This window comes from Osmerus eperlanus, unplaced genomic scaffold, assembly GCF_963692335.1.
Source record: "Osmerus eperlanus unplaced genomic scaffold, fOsmEpe2.1 SCAFFOLD_293, whole genome shotgun sequence".
NCBI lineage: Eukaryota > Metazoa > Chordata > Actinopteri > Osmeriformes > Osmeridae > Osmerus > Osmerus eperlanus.
The window spans coordinates 1-17,436 of NW_026911101.1; the positions used below are offsets into that span (position 1 = coordinate 1).

Below are 17,436 nucleotides of genomic sequence, written 5' to 3' on the forward strand. Positions count from 1 at the left end.
AGGGAAGGGATGAGGAAGATGAAAGCAAAGCACTCTCTGTAGGGTGTGTTTGTGTGGTTTGTATGTGAGAGAAACTGTGTGTGTGTGTGTTTACCTCTGCAGCAACACAAACAAGATATCCCGGGGAGGGTGAAGGGGTCACGACCTCTCCCTAAAACAGCCCCCACCAGGTCAGATTAAAGCAGCAGTTGGTAAAGATTACAAATGCAGGAGCACGTCCACCCTGAAACAAAGCCAGCTTTTCAGATTCCTTCTCTCTTGCCGGTCCGTGTCCATAGATTTTCATAATCATCTGTAGTTCTGTTTTTCTCTTTCACTCAATAAAGATCCTCATCATGTGGCCCTGAGGGGCCTCCAGGGCTTCCAGGATAACATTTCAAAACACATCCTCTCATGTTCATGTATGGGACAAATCAGTTAGCATCAGAAATATGTGTGTGTGTGTGTGTGTTGTGAGGGAACAAGTTGCTATAGGGATGCTATCTGTACAGCTTTTAAATGTGGGAGAATGTTTTCTTTGTACGTGTGAGTGTGTGTGTGAGTGTGTGTGTGAGTGTGTGTGTGAGTGTGTGTGTGAGTGTGTGTGTGAGTGTGTGTATGGGGGGGGGGGGGGGGGTTCTGGGCTCCAAGCCTCTAGGTGTGTGTTTTCGTTTTCCAATACCCATGCGACCTAGAATGTTCTGTCCCCGTTTAAAGATGGCGTCGCGTCTGTGTCCCGTTGTCATCTCAACCTTTATCTTCCTGTGACACCGCTCGCTCCATTCATCACTCAAGACAGATATGACTTGTTTGACTTTGTACTCAGACATGACGGTCACACACACACACACGCACACACACTGTCAGAACCATCTATCATCCAGTGTTTAATGAAGCTAATTACTAATTAACACATCAATTATTAAGATGACTTTGCCGTTTTTGGGGGCTTGAACACATTCACAGTGTGCGAACATTGTCTGAATACTTAATGACTCGAGACCATGGCTTGTCTGATGTTCATTCCTAACCCCCTCCACCCCCCACCCCCCCCCCCCCCCCCCCCCTCCCCCCTTCTCTCTCTCCCTCCAGATTCGTGCCAGGGCAGGGCGTGGTATTGTACCCCCAGATCGGGGATAAACTGGACATTGTGTGCCCGCGTGTGGATGGCGGAGTGGGCGAGGGCATCGAGTATTACAAAATCTACATGGTTCCTCAGGATCAGCTGGAGAGCTGCACCATCACCAAGGCCGACACGCCGCTGCTCAACTGCCGTCAAACCCGACCAGGACGTCAAGTTCACCCTCAAGTTTCAGGAGTTCAGCCCCAACCTCTGGGGCTTGGAGTTCTTCAGGGGCAAGGACTACTACATCATCTGTAAGTACTGAAACGGCTGCTTCATAATCGTCACGTGCTTTTTCCTGGCCAATCACGAGGATAGGCGCTGGCCGGACAGCCAATGACTGGCTGGTGATGTGATGGGGAGGGATGAGGAAGTAACTTGCGGGGCCGTCCAATGGCGTGTCGGCGTGGAGTTAATGAGGAGATGCTGGATTGCTTCCTCCTGGTCTCTGAAATATGGGAGGTGGACCGAACCATCTGTGGTGCTGATGGGGGGTGGCACGGACAGCACCATCTGTGCAGCTCGACCACAGCCATCTGTGAGCTGTCAGACCAGGACACGGCAATATTTCTGACTGACTGGAGGAGAGGGAATAAAGGGGAGGGGAAAGAGAGGGGGTGGGAGAATGAAGAAGATAGGGAAGAACAGGGTTGGGTAATTGAATCACACGCCAGCCAGAACTGTCAGTGTTATCTGAGCCAATTACAGAAAGGTAGGCAGTTTGCTTTATAATTTAGCCAATAGTTGTGGCCTTCGTAGTTTATTTGCTAGCGTCAGGATATCTTAGACACTGACCCCAACCTTAACCCTGAGAAAATGTGTCAATATTTTCGGCTTGTGACTTAGTGTTGTGGTTTGCCACTCCTGGCCTTGCTAAGTAGCAGGATAGTCTTAGAACATCCTGAATGAATGGTTTGAAGTTAAATAAAGTGCAAAGAGACAAGCCTGTGAGCACACACTGAGACACACACACACACACACACTCCCGGTAGCTGTATAAACATAGCCAGTGGAGGTTTGATGGAGATTATAAAAGGGTATCACAGCAGGAAGTGAGAGAGGCAGACCCCCCCCCCCTCACCCCCCCCTCCGACCCTCCTACCTCATCACCCTTCCCTCCCCTCCCCTCCCCTAACCCCCCCCCCCCCCTTCCCCTCCTCCCGCACACTTCCCCAAGACACGATGCTCTCTCTGCCTCCACACAGGTTAAATATTGATGAGTGAACGATGGGACGTTTTCTGCATCTCTGACTGCTGTTTAAGGAAGATATTCTCCCTGTGTACGTCTGCAGTTAGATGTTGTGTGTGTATGTGGTGTGTGTGTGTGTGTTGTGTGTGTGTTCAGAACATGTGCACATACACATATATGTACACTATGCACACACAGAATACATATACAAACACACACGGAAATATACTGTATGTATATACACACAAATATGCATAACCGCACGTACACGTAACACACAGCGCATACATGAGCACGCTGCTCTTCCTAAGACCTTCCTCTAAATAGGGCGCTTTGCATAATTTGAGCTCAGAGCGGCTTCTTGTTGCCTCAGTGTTGTGAGTGGTGTGTGTGCGTGTGTGTGAGAGTGCGTGTGTGTGTGCCTGCGTGGGTGTGCGTATTTTCTCAGATGTCAGCCCCACCATCATCCATTCTCTCTCGGTTCCATCGCTACATTTCTCATCCTCTCTCTCTCTCTCTCTCTCTCTCTCTCTCTCATCTCTCTCTCTCTCTCCTCTCTCTCTCTCTCTCTCTCTCTCTCTCTCTCTCTCTCTCTCTCTCTCTCTATCTCTCTATCTCTATCTCGCTCTCTCTGTCTGTTCCTCCCAGTCTGGCCTCTCTCCCTCTATCTAGCACACACATTCCCTGAAGTCAGAGTTCAAATTGACCCCAACTTACAGCAGCGCACTCAATCAATCTGGAAATCGGATTAGATGGACAGTCAGAGAGAGAGAGAGAGAGAGAGAGAGAGAGAGATAGGAAGAGAGGGGGAGACAGAGAGAGCAAATGAAATAGTGAAGGGGTAAAAGAGGAGAGGAACAGAGGAACAGAAATGGGAGAAAAAAAAGTTAAATTCCAACTTTGAGGACGTGCAGGGAGGGAAAATCCAATTTTGCAGCATTTGCAAATTCATGTGATGTTGTAGCCACCCACCCCCCCCCCCCCCCACCCACTCTCAAAGGATCTTTTTTTAAACCCTGATGTTAATGCATAGCCGAAAAAGAGAGACACAGAGAGATAGAGAGAGGGGGGGGGGGGGGGAGAGAGAGAGGTAGAGAGAGAGAGGGAGAGAGAGGCGATTTCACCATCTGAGCATGGTTCAGACGAGCTGTTAATTGCCTCTTGTTCTGTGGCGCTAGCCCGCGCTGGCTCCTGCTCTAAGCCCTGAAGCCACTGAGGGCCTGTAGTGCTGCAGTAATGCAGCGTGTGTGTTTGTACAGGCAGGATACACGCCGGCTTTGCCTCACATGAGCAAACACTGGGGCGAGCAGAGAACAAAGACCCAAGGAGTGGTGTGTGTGTAGGTGTGTGTGTGTGGGTGTAGGTGTGGGTGTGTGTGTGTAGGTGTGGGTGTGTGTGGCTGAGAAAGGGAGTTTTCTAAGTGTTAGGCGATAAGAGTGATTCGAGTTTACGGGTGAATGTGAGACGTGAAGTGAATTTGGCGCGTGCGTGTGCACGGGAGCATTCTTCCGCAAACACTCACTGAAGTACGACCGTCTTCGAAAGTTCAGAGAGGGGGATATCAATCCCAGTTGGGAGAGCGAGCACTCGATAAGTAATTAATTAAAGAGTGTTTAATCCTGATTTCTGCTTTTAATCAGTCTGGCCCGCATCAAAGGGATATCTGAACCAGCCAATTGGATTAGCTCTGCTGGTGTTGCGGAGGGTGCCTCGCTCGGATAGAAGCTTCTATAGGAGTCTTCCCTAAGGACAACACCCAAACAACTGTGCATTAGTGTTTTGATACGTGGGCCTCTCAAATCCTGCATCAGAATAGCGGATATGAGAGACATGGTAATCAGTCTGTCATGAAGCTAAAAGCGACAAATACTTCATTGTTCCACAGCTGATTGTTATTGCATGTGTGTTTGTGTGTGTTGTGTGTGTTTGTGTGTGTGTGTGTGTTTGCCTGCTCGGTTAGATGCTGCCTATGCCCAACTGTATCTGCACGAGTGTGTGTACTGGCATCTTCATGTTTGTGCGTGTGTGTGTGTGTGTGTACTGGCATTTTCCAGTGTGTGTCTGTGTGTGTGTGTGTGTGTACTGGTATCTTCCAGTGTGTGTGTGTGTGTGTGTGTACTGGCATCTTCCAGTGTGTGTGTGTGTGTGTGTGTGTGTGTGTGTGTGTGTGTGTGTGTGTGTGTGTACTGGCCATCTTCCAGTGTGTGTGTGTGTGTGTGTGTGTACTGGCATCTTACAGTGTGTGTGTGTGTGTGTGTGTGTGTACTGGTATCTTCCTGTGTGTGCGTAAGCGCGCGCGTGTCCTCCCTAACATACTCTGAAAGCGGCCGGCCACAATGGTGCTCCAGTTCAGAGCAGATGAGGGTGATGTGATCGTTAGGGGGCAGCATGGCCTGCAGCAGAGAACTTAGTGAGGGAGATGATTACATGAGCCAAAGAGGGAGGGGAGGGAGGACGGGGAGAGGGGAGGGGTAGAGAGAGAGAGAGAGAGAGAGAAAGGGAGAGAGTGGGAGAGGGGAGGGGTAGAGAAGAGAGAGAGAGAGAGAAAGGGAGAGAGTGGGAGAGGGGAGGGGTAGCACAGAGAGAGAGAGAGAGAGGGGGACAGAGAGGCAGAGAGAGAGAGAGAGAGAGAGAGAGAGAGAGAGAGAGAGAGAGAGAGAGAGAGAGAGAGAGAGAGAGAGAGGAAAAGAGGGCAGAGAGAGAAAGAGAAAAGAGGGTGTGGGGAAGGGGAGGTGTTCAGAGAGACAAGAGTAAGGGAAATTCCAGATTTTAATCACCTTTCTTGTCAGTCAAAATACACAAAATAGGAGCTTTGTCAGCAGTTGGCACGCTCTGTGGGAATTCCTCCTGTTAAGTTCGACTTCAGTTTTCTACTGGAACTCCCAACCCTTCGGCAACACCGCAACGTCTGAATCAGTATCACATTCAGAATTGTGTTTATTCGCCAAGTAAGTGTGTTCACAAACAAGGAACTTGCTGTGGTGGGCAGGTGCATCCTGTTAATATATAATAAACATATTGAATCTTAACATCTTAAAGTGAGTGTGCTTATCCTTAAATATAAATAGAAACATGTACAACAAAATACTGACAAACAAACTTGCATGTCAACCTATCCTGCCAACTCAGCGTGTCGTTAGAAGACACCCGAGTCAATATGTAACAAAATGCTCAAACACCATAACCCAACCATCACCTTGGGAGTTTGATACGACATTGAGAGCCGTTGGGTTGCGGGGTGCTAGGGGGGTGAGGGGTGAGGGGGTCAGGGCGATGGTACATGGGGTGACCCCGCTTTGCCCTGGCCGGTTCACCGGGGTCCTGAGAGGAAGGGCAGTCCTCTGTCTCAGACGATTAGGGCACAGGCCTGTGACTGGCGCTAACCAGCCTACGACCCCAGCGCCTCGGCGACGGCTTGGTTCTCCGTGGCAACCGGGAGAGGGGACAATTAAGGCGGCGTTTAGATCATAGCCGCATCTGTCTCTCCGTCTCTCACTCCTGCATTCTCTCGCTCTATTTCCGAATTTTTGTGGCTCCCCGCTTTGCCTCCGAGTTGTGTATTAATTATGCACACTTGCACACACACACACACACACACACACACACACACACACACACACACACACACACAGAGGGCTGTTGTTAGCGCCAGTTATATTAGCGGAGTGGAGAAATTGAGTTAAGCGCTCCAAAGTCTTTATCTGTCTCGTCTCCACAGACGGACAATTGAAAGCCGTTTGTTTAAGAAGGACGTTCTCCTGTTCCCTGACCGGGTAAGCAGGTACTAACAGAGAGTCAGAGGTTTACGATGATGAGGGTGTTTGAAGTGTTTCGGCCGCGAGGTGAGAGGACTCTGGAGCAGCGTGTGCCTGACAGATCGGAGTGGAGGTTTTGATGTCGGCGCAGGTGTTAATTCAGGAGGTGGTTCTCTCGCGCAAACGCAAACAAGGCCTCAAAGTCAAGACACTGCTGCACTCCTTTACCGTTTGTGTGCCCGGTCTTGTTAGCGTGTGTGTGAGGAGTGTGCCATCTGTGTGTGTGTATGAGGAGTGTGCCATCTGTGTGGGTGTGTGTGTGTGTGTGTGTACGTGCGTGTGTGTAACCAACATTGGTCATGGGAGTGCTTGAGTTGTCACTATTCAGTAGGGAGGTTCTTTGTCATTGTCAGTTGTGTGATTGCTCTCCCACGGTTCCCTCTATGTGTGTGTGTGTACGTGTGCGCGGTTGTGGTGACTTTGTGGCTGGCCACGGTTTTAAGAGAGAACTTTTAAGATGTCTTCTGAACAGGGCTAACCCCATCTTAAACATGTGCTGGGAGCAAAACCTGAGAGACTTAGCATGTTAAAATGGCTTCTGCAACATTTGAGTGAATGCGGCCCAAAGGAGAAGTGACACGTCACTTACGAAAAGCTCTCTCTCTCTCTCTCTCTCTCTCTCTCTCTCTCTCTCTCTCTCTCTCTCTCTCTCTCTCTCTCTCTCTCTCTCTCTCTCTCTCTCTCTCTCTCTCTCCTCTCTCACCCCCTCCCTCTCATCCCCCTCCCTTCCCACCATAGTTTTTTTCTCCTTTGTGGGTTAGGTCGATCAACTTCTCTCTCTCGCTCTCTCCCTCTCTTTCTCTCTGGAATTGGATGGAATAATCTCTCATTCCCACTCTCCCTCTATCTCTCCTTCTCTCCCTCTCTCCATCTTTCTTTCTCCGTCTGTCTGTCACTCTTAGTGAGTCTTATCAGAGCGCTGTAAGGCAGTGGCAGTAGGAGAGTAAATCCATTTGTGAGGGACCATGTATGAGCCTAGTCTATCCTCCCCAACACTCCTTCTGTATGGGGGATTAGCTGCTAGCCCGTGGCAGCTAACAGCCAGCTACTCCAACCGACCGGCAAGTGAGCTATCCAGTCATCCCGACACGCAAGTCTGCCAACAAGCTAGCCAGCAAGTAAGCAAGCCAGCCAGCCTAGCCAGAAATACAGCCAGCCGGCAAGCCAGGCAGCAAGCCTGCCGGTCAGCTAGCCAGATATCCAGCCAGCTAGCCTTAGCAGAGTAAACAATCCCATTCTTGTTAGAAACCAGGTCAGGCCTGGAAGGCTCTGAGTCTGGCTCCAGCATTAGGGTGTGAGTTTTTAAAGGAGCAGAAAGTATGTTTACCCCTCAGAGAACGTTCGACAGCCGGTTCGGAGGTTTCTGAGTTAAATAGGTTTTGATAGGCGTGGGGAGCGTTTGAGCCGACTGGAGACCAGGGTGGAGGACAGATTACTTGACTAGTTTTTAGGGTCATGTTTTATTAGGTTTGGGTGGGTGTCGATGTGGTGTTTAGTGGTTTTACAGGACAACAGAGGAAGGGAGGACAGACGCAGGATGGAGATGCTGCCTCAGAGAGCGGACATGACCTACATATAGCTTCTGTTTGGTCCCCAACCTCAACCCTGAACTTTGACCCGCTAATACGTATGGTCCAGCATGGGCTCATGTGCACTCATTCAGACACATACAAACACACACACACGCACACACAAAATGTATCTCATGATAAGAGGGAAAAAGATGGGATAGTATTAAAATGTTAGGTTAGTGAGTAATGCTAACAGGTTTATTGAATACACACACACACACACACACACACACACACACACACACACACACACACACACACACACACACACACACACACACACACACACACACAGCCACACAGAAGCACAAGCTTTTAAGAAGCTTTGCACATAATGTGCTTGTCGTCCTCCACGAAAAAGCCATAGGTCAGCTTGAGAGACTGAGGGAAAGAGGAGGGGAGAGAGAGGGAGGGGAAGAGGAGGGGAGAGAGAGGGAGGCGAGAGAGAGGGAGGGGAAGAGGAGGGGAGAGAGAGGGAGGGGAAGAGGAGCGGAGAGAGAGGGAGGGGAGAGAGAGGGAGGGGAGAGAGAGGGAGGGGAAGAGGAGGGGAGAGAGAGGGAGGGGAGAGAGAGGGAGGGGAAGAGGAGGGGAGAGAGAGGGAGGGGAAGAGGAGGGGAGAGAGAGGGAGGGGAAGAGGAGGGGAGAGAGAGGGAGGGGAAGAGGAGGGGAAACAGTGCTCGTTAACATGCTCTTTATGTCCGTCCCTATCAACATCTCTCCGGAGCGAGAGGCTCAGGATCAAAATGATTAGCAGTCGAGGAAAAAAGGAGACAGGGAAATCAAGAGAAGACCAGAGCTGCGAAGCGGGATTCTGAAGCACCTGCTTTATGTCATCCCCTTCCGGTGGATGAAAAAAGAGTTGGGCGAGAGGGCGAGGGGGAGAGGGGTAGGGGGAGAGGGGGAGGAGGGTGGGCAGAGGGGGACGGGTCCGTCGTGGCCGGCAGATGGGGAGGGGAAGAGGAAGGGAGGAGGAGGGGTGGTGGTGGCGGTGGGTGTTCAGGCTTCGAGGCGCCTGTCCCCCCTGTGTAGGAAAAAGGGGAGAGGAAGGGAGAGCGGTTGAGACAGAGAGAGAGGGAGGTGGTGAGAGACAGAGAGAGAAAGAGGGAGGGAGGGAGGCTAGGGTAGAGAGGGAGGCTGGGGGCTAGGGGAGGGAGGGAGGCTGGGGGCTAGGGGAGGGAGGGAGGCTGGGGGCTAGGGGAGGGAGGGAGGCTGGGGGCTAGGAGAGGGAGGGAGGTTGGGGGTTAGGAGAGGCAGGGAGGGGGGCAGAGTGAATGTGGCCAAGCTGGCAGGAGGCCAAGCCAGCTAAGCCCCTGGCAACTCGTTAGCCTCTATGTTACTGACCTGATAGACCAGGAGGCCCCCATGCCACCCCACCCTGCTACGCCTCTCTGTCTGCAGTACCCGCTACCACCTCAGGGGGCAGTGTTGAGTCTGGGGCTGGTGCATGGGGAGAAACAGGGTGGTCCTCTTCACTAGATGTAGACCTTCAGTGTGTGTAGCTCTATTTGAGTCTGCCAGTAGCACGTGTATGGAGTTCATTAAGGCAAGCTATTTGTATTTGATAGTTGTACACTGTTTGTGGCCTAACATCTGTGCATGTTGTTGCTAACTCTTTAAATCTTTATTTGTTTTTTTTTTCTTTGGTTTTAAAAGGCTCCGTCACATCTGTTTAGAGGGTTAGTTTGTTCCTCTGTCTTGTGTTGGTGGGGATACACAGCCCCTCTGCTCCCCCTACAACATCTGCTCTGAGCCCACAGACAAACTGTTTAGAGCTGCTCCCAGATCATTTCAAGGGGTCGCTGAAATATTCATCACCTCCTACCTCACACCACACGAGAAACAAAAAAGAAAGAGTGTTTTTAGTCAACTCAATTTACAGGCTTTTTTGAAGGGGTTTTCCTCTCTGCTTCATCTGTCGGTTACTGCCTTTTATTTTACCACCTGGCATCAGGTTTAGGTTTTAGACTGCAGCTCGTTTAAGAGCTTTTTCAATCAGGCAGCTGATTCTTTAATAACAACCCCAGCGCTCTCTGGAGGGTTGCTGGCGCTAATGTTCGATAAGCCTCCCTAGAATTTCCTGTGGCTCTGCCAAGATGGCCGCCCATTGTTTCTGCCCATTGTCTCTGTGTCTTCCCCTGCTCCCTCATTTCTCCATAACTGCCGTTTCCACCGGGCCACTCAGCCCAGTTAGAGATATTACAGACACAATTACTCAAGCTAATTGACTTTGGGGACGTGAAATTTTTGCCCCTATCTGGAATGGGTGCGGTGACAAGCCTGGATGAACGTGACATTGTTAACAGGAGGAAACGGCTCAGCCACTCGCATGTTTAATCCTTCTCTAGTCTCAATTATGTCCTTTAAAAGGAAAAAAAATTGATTTAGTCAGGATGGAGGGAAAAAACGGGCATAACGGTGCATGTGGTCGCACGGACCTCTGTGGTGTTGGGTGTGTTGTTAGCATTGCGGCTAACGCTAACCTCGTTTTTGTGTATTTCCTTCTTCTTCTCTTGTAGCTACATCCAATGGCACCATGGAAGGCATTGACAGCCAGGAAGGGGGAGTGTGCAAGACCAAGTCTATGAAGATAATCATGAAAGTGGGACAAAGTGAGTATTGTATTTATAACAGATTCCTTCGGCGGGTGCTTTTGTGAGGCCTGATTGGTACACAGCCTTGAAACCATAGGCAACCATAGAACATTATATCATGTGGAATACTGAACACCTCTTTGTTCTAGGCCCATATAAGGTATTGAAGGGTTACCAGGCATTTAGCTCCATAGTCTGCTTAACACCCAGGGCAGGGTCTTTTCCAGATGTAATCCTGTAGAACTGTAATGGATACACACACACACATACAGATACACACACACACTGCATCTGTCCTCCATAGTGATGGTGCCCAGCCCCCGCTGGTAATTAATGGCCATGATTATTCATAAATCAGTTACTCTCTACCCAATGGGGTAATTTCCTGAGGTCGCTCTCGTCGACGCACCCGCCTCCACACCACAGAGAGGCTCTGAAGGTCAGGGAATTAATCAGGAATGCTGTGCTTTCATTAAGAGCAGGCCCATACTCATACATAGAGGCACATACTCTTTCACACCAAATGGATTCGAGCAGGCCTCCTCACAGCCCCAGACAAACACCACACCCATGCAGTCACTGTCAGTCATCTGTCTCCCGCGTGTCTGATGCATCTTTTCTCCCCCCGCTTCCAGATCCCTCTGATCCTACTTCCCCCAAAGACTACCCCACCAGCTATCCCCCCAAGCACCCAGAAGTGGGCAAAGAGTCCAACAAACCAAACGAAGTTCTGGAGAAGTCAGGTAAGAGTGTTCATAGCCAGCCACAATCTCTCAGGGACATAGAGCACAGAGAGGTCTGTGTGTGTGTGTGTGTGTGTGTGTGTGCGTGCGTGCGTGTCCCCGCGTTCGCTAAGCCTTTGTAAGAACAGGAAGGAAAGGTCAGCAATTCGTTGGCCCATAATTGAAAGTTGCCCATAAAACTGATAAGCATCTATAGGTTCTCCAGCGCTACAACGCCCCACTGTGGTCCCAGCTCTCCTCCGCCTCCCTCCCTCCCGCCCCCACCCACCTGCGCTGACATTTTGAGGTAAAACTATCCAATCGGCGTCCGCCATCTTTTAACGGTAACTGCTCCTCGCACAGACGTGCACTTGTTCTCCCCGTGCGCACATTCTCAAACCAGACCGTTCTTATCGGAGCTATTAAATTGCAGTTAAAAATCTCCAGCCCCGCAATTTCCGCATCGAACTTTCTGCTTTTAGAGGGGGGAGCAAAAGAAAGAAAAAAAACAAGAGATGGAACAAACCAAAACAGTGACCTATTTAAACTCTGGCACGGTGGCGAGGGCTTTTTGTCGAGACCCGAGCTTCTATTTTCATTCTCAAATCCCTCTGACAACGGCCGCGCCGTCCTGCCAGCTAGCCACTCAAATCCACGCTGGCACATCCACCCTGCTGACCTCAGCATCTTCTCCCTCTCTTCTCCTTTTTTTCACCTCATCCCTCCATCTTGGCGTGGAGTGAGAGCATATGGGCGTTGGGAGTGGTAGGAGCTGGGCTTGTGAGGCAGCGGTAATCCCCATGTACAACAGGGACAGGGTGCTAGAGTTGGGCCTTCTGCCATCTTCCAAGCCTTCCACTCCTCATAGCATCAACACCAGCAGGCCCTGCAGGGGATGCTGGCCAGCCAGACAGGGAGACACAGTAATCCCTCCTGCCCAGAGAATAGCTCTGTATCCTGGGGGAAGAGGAGACAGACTTGCCTTTAACAACTCAATGTGGACCAGAGAGTTAGTGCTCTCAAGTCTCAAGTGTGGGGGTGGGGGGTACTATCCCAATCACAGCTTTGCTTTTATAATCAACTTTTCTTGTGTTGTAAAAGTCCCCATTTTAACGTATTTATTTGTACATTTTCAATAGATGTTTCGTGTTCAAGTTATTCAAATATCAAGGAGCTGTTATGTCAGAAGTACTCTTGCCATCTTGGTTATGTGACACCGCTGTGGTCTACACTCAAAGTCAAGGTGACCACCAGCTGAATTTGAATATCTAGATGGAGAGACGAGGGCTTGACCTTCAATAAAAAGCTCACTGAAAGCATCTTTCAATCCCAGTATTGTACTTTCCTCTCCTCGCCTCACACCTTCACAACGGCAAGATCAAAAGACTGTGTTGTACGAGGCAGAGAGTCCGTACAGGCACGAGAGCGGGGTGATGGAAATGAAAGGAGAAAGCTGGGACGTTTGAAGCTCTCCTTCAAACGTCATCTTACGATTGTACACGGATGACCTTTTCATTGTATTTCATGGATGTTCATTCTGTGAAAAAAACGTGCTGTGTCACTCACTCTCTCTCTTCTCCCCACCTGTCTTCCTCTCAGGCCACTCGTACCACCCAGAGGGCGAGGAGAACGGTGCCGGCGCGGGCGGCAAGTCGTCCAGCGTGGTGGGCTCCGAGGTGGCCCTCTTCGCCTGCATCGCGTCGGGCAGCGTCATCTTCATCATCATCATCATCATGCTGGTCCTGCTGCTGCTCAAGTACCGGCGGCGGCACAGGAAGCACTCGCCGCAGCACGCCACCACGTTGTCCCTCAGCACGCTGGCCACGCCCAAGAGGGGCGGCGGCGGGGGCGGGAACAACAACGGCTCGGAGCCCAGCGACATCATCATCCCGCTCAGGACTGCGGACAGCGTGTTCTGCCCGCACTACGAGAAGGTGAGCGGGGACTACGGGCACCCCGTGTACATCGTCCAGGAGATGCCCCCCCAGAGCCCCGCCAACATCTACTACAAAGTCTGAATCGGGACCTCCACGACATGCCACCGCCCCCCCCAGCCCACCCCCAACCCACCGATCCCCGCTCTCCCCTTTCCGGAAAAGAAAACACTAAGTCCCTCCCCTCCCACCCACCTTCCCCACACACACTTTGGCAGGGCGGGTTTGGTTCAGCCCGCTACGCGGACGCACGTGAATCGTTCTCTCTCTCTCTCGCTCTCTCTCTCTCTCTCTCTCTCACTCCATCTCGCTCGACCTCTCCTCCTCCCTCCCTCGTTTTTGCCCGCCGTCTTTTTTTTGGTCAACCTCCTGCAGAGATGTTGCTATTCTGGTTCTTCTTGTTATTGTCGCTGAGTGGGAGGGGGAGGCTTGGGGTGGAGGTGGAGGAGGGGAGGCTGGAGAGCAAGCTGCTGATCTCTGGAGAGAGGCGGGCGGGGGGGGGGGCAGGTTCGGATCCCTCTCCTCTGTCCGCTCCCTGCTTTTCTCTTCTTTCTTCTCGGCGCGCTGAGATGGACACTGGGGTCTCGGAGGCGGCCGGAGCGTTTGGACGTACGGACGAGTCGCTCGCCCGCGCGCTTCGGAGTGGATGACAAAAGCGGACAGATGTGCCGATTTTTCGTGGGAGAGGCAAAGAGGAGGGATAGAAGTTCATCCTTTCTTTCTTAACTCCCCCCCCCCCCTCAGAAGAGGAGAGACTGCTGCTTGGAAAGAGCGAGAGACACAAAGAGAGGAGGGAAAGACGAGAGGAGAGAGCGGAGGAGGGAACGAGCGGAACTGTGAACGTTGGTCCCTTTGGTCGCCCGGGGCCACCAGGTGCATTATGGTCCAGAAGCGGAATAGAGATTCTGATATCTCCACTCTGAGACTTCCCTGACTGATTCATGGACATTACTCACTCCCCCTGTCACTTACACTCTCACACTCAAACACACACACACACACATACTCATTGTGAACTGTGTGGATCATCTTGCATACAACCCCGTCGTTCCTCATTGCCCAACCTGATTTTCAGTTTTAGCATAACAGTTCACACAGTTGTTACTTGAACGTTTGAAAAAAAAAAAAATATATGATTCCTTTTTTTTGGTGGTATTTTTGACACGTTGTAAGTTTGTTTAATCATTCGTTTCTGTTTTTTCATTCCTGGTATTGTTCACTCACACAGAAGACGTTGTTTAGTGTCGTGGTATCGTCCGAGATTTGTCGTGCTGGTGCATGTGACGACCCACGTAATAAACACACACTGCATCCCATTGGCTTGGAGAGGTGAGAAGCAGAGAGAGAAAGAGGTCAGGGATTGGACAGGGAAGGAGGGGAGAATTTGTGCGGCCCTCTGCAGGACATTCACCCCTCGGTCGGGGATCCCGGCTGCCAAGGTGGCTTCTGGGTAGGGTGGAGGATCTTCACGAACATTTTAAAGCAGCACTTTTTATGTCCTCGACTCCTCCACCCAGCCGCCCAACCATGGAGTTGGAGGCAAAATATGTAGATAAGTAAAAGGTTGTAACTGTAGAGTTAAAGGGGTTGGCTTGAGTGTAACACAAATAGGAGGCTTTTCAGATGAAGGGGTGTTGGCAAATGGGGGCAATAAGGAATTCTTGTTGGCTTTACTGCCATTTCAGCGACACAGAGTTCAGCCGCTCTGGTCTACATTTAGACATTTAGTCATTTAGCAGACGCTCTTATCCAGAGCGACTTACAGTAAGTACAGGGACATTCCCCCCGAGGCAAGTAGGGTGAAGTGCCTTGCCCAAGGACACAACGTCAGTTGGCATGACCGGGAATCGAACTGGCAACCTTCGGATTACTAGCCCGCTTCCCTCACCGCTCAGCCACCTGACTCCCTGGTCTAGGGTGTAGCATAGCCACAGGATGGAGCCGTTCTTGGTACTGTGGCTCCCAGAAGGGTCGACGCGGCAGCGCCCCCGGAGGTCGGAGGTCAGGCGGACCAGTGCTCTCCTGCTCACGTTTAAAAAGCACAGGGACTTCAACACACTTTGTTGCCGTTACTCGGTCTTCATTAGCATTTCCGTATCGTGATTTTTTTTCCCATTCTTTTTTTCCATACATTTTTGTTGTTTGTTTTAAATCAAAATAGATGTACATTTAAAGGAGGACATTAAAACACAAAAACAAAAACAAAAAACTACAAAAAAAAACAACAGAAAAACCAGAATTTATTTATGATAGCCACATAGAGCACAGGTGTAGTCAGGCGGTATTGAGAAGTAATGTTAATATATTATGGTATAAGTGCACATTATGCAAGCTAGGTTTTCAATTATTCAATATCTGTTTGGATCCATATTGTCCCACATATTCCCGCCCCAAACGGCTGCCTTTTTCCATATACACAGGGCTAGGAGCCTGGGAAGGGGAAGTGGAGAGGGAGGGCAATCTGGACGTACGCCCAAGGGAGTGGACTTTATCTGACCCAAAATAACTCAGATGGGTGGACCGGGTAGACGACCAATGTTCCCCACACTTGCTCACTGTAGCATCTCCCAAAGGATGATGGGAAGATTCCCACGATGACCCTGTTACCCCTCCCCTATCGCCACGTGGTCATGTTTTATCTGTGTGTGTGTGCGTGTGTGTTTGTGTGTGTGTGAGAGTACCTCCGCTTGAAACAGTCCTGTGGATGACAGATTTTTTTTGTTATTTCACTCCCATTATAAACATTGGCTTAAGATAATGAAAACCTGATTGTGACTTAGGCCATGCCCAAACATGTATCATTACTGACATTTTCATTTGTTCATTAAGAATATCAAATTTCACCGAAAAGCCAAGCCTTGATCTGAGGTTTGTGCCTCTAAGAGGCTACAAAATCTGCAAATATGCAATTTTTATTTATTTTTTTAACAATTGAGAAAAAACCTACACCTATAGGATGTGTTCTTAACCACTGAAAGATGTAACAACAAACAAAACAATTCATAAATAGCAACGAAAGTCACACAAGCCTGCTGTTCAGTTTTTTTTTTAATGGTAGTATTATTTTAACATTCTTTTCTTTACTATATGCCGTAGTTCAAGGTAAACTGTGAAAAATGAAACCAATTGAAAGTTTAAAAAAAATGCGCCTGGGCGGTTATTTAAGAAAAAGTGAAAAAACCACACCAGAGAACACGAACCAATTGCTGTTTAGTTGCTGTCTGACTGCGGCAGAATATGACAATCTTAGTTTCTTTCAATCTGATGTTCCTATCCTAGCCAGAAACGAATGCTCTCCCATGGTTGCTATGGTTTCTGTCTTGATCAAACGGAAAATGGGAATCTTGTGAGAACGTTAACATGCCGGCTAGGAAAAGTACTTCAGGCTACTGTAAAATGCCTTGCTCGTATGGTCAGCCCTTGGTCACCTGACTCAGTAATTTTGCACCGTTCTTCTGTAGGTAAGAAACTGTACATACATTAATGTTTGTATTGTATATGGATCCTGGGTTGTTACGATAGCCTTATTCACCTTTTTAGGAAAGTAAATGGAAAACGATACCGAAAAAATTGAATACACTTCAGTAAAGCCCGAGCATACAACTTTTTTTGGTAAATAGCTTGTGTACATATTGACCAGAACCCAATAAAACATTTTTTTATAAACTCTTAAAGTAAGATGTTTTGTACAAAATTTGAATTTTTTGCTATGTATTTTAGCTAGCGCTCGTTGGAAAGCTTGTGTCCTCCCACTCCCTCCCCTTTTGCACTGTTTCCATGGAAATTTGGTTTTAAAAAGAAATTTGAGAGGAAAAAGTTGCCAAACCGACTGCTGCATATTTGTGCCATAAGTGTGTACCATAAATATTTATTGAATTAGTTTGTTCTGTTTTTGATTTGACTCCTGTCCAGTTTGTAAGTAACACAGTATTATGATTGCGTTGTTTGTCTTTCCTGGTTTCTTTAGTCTGTTATGGTTTCCAGGTGGCTGTTGCCCCTCCCTTTGCAGTTTGAGAAGGCCAGGGCATGATACGGTTAAAACATTCAAAAACAAAATAAACGAAAGTGAGGAAAAATGACACACATTCCACCAGTCTGTTACGAACTGAAAATGTTTTTCAATAAAATGTTTTTCCTATGGACATGCCGTCTGTGTTGTTTTGAGCTCAAATTAATGTTAGTCTACATCTTTGCCAAAAAATACCAAATGAGAATTGATGTCAGGGAACATTTCGGTTCTGAGACAAACTGGGGCAGGTCAGAGTGTACTGCACTTATAAATGCTAGCTTCATTCCACGTGTATGAAAAAAAAATATGGATACAAAAAGTGACATAACTTCACTCTATAAACAGTTATTGTATCCTGGGTTCCAGTCAGTATATTAATACATCTTCCTATCCACAATGTGGCGTGGCTCTATATGTCAGTAGCGTGTCTAGCGAAGGTGTGGTCTCAGTACAGGGTGGTCCATTGTGCTGTGGCCAGGGCTGATGATGTCACAGCCAGGGTG

General features: G+C 49.2%; 1 protein-coding gene across 1 annotated transcript; it reads left to right on the forward strand.

Annotated features, from left to right (window-relative positions):
* Positions 1-1,071: 1,071 nt before the first annotated feature.
* Positions 1,072-17,066, forward strand: LOC134015615 (ephrin-B2a-like; the record flags this gene model as incomplete). Its single annotated transcript, XM_062455196.1, is given in 5 exon segments — positions 1,072-1,252; positions 1,254-1,356; positions 10,194-10,286; positions 10,904-11,011; positions 12,590-17,066. Coding segments are annotated over 5 exon segments (904 nt in total), but the record flags the coding sequence as incomplete, so codon positions are not given.
* Positions 17,067-17,436: the final 370 nt, after the last annotated feature.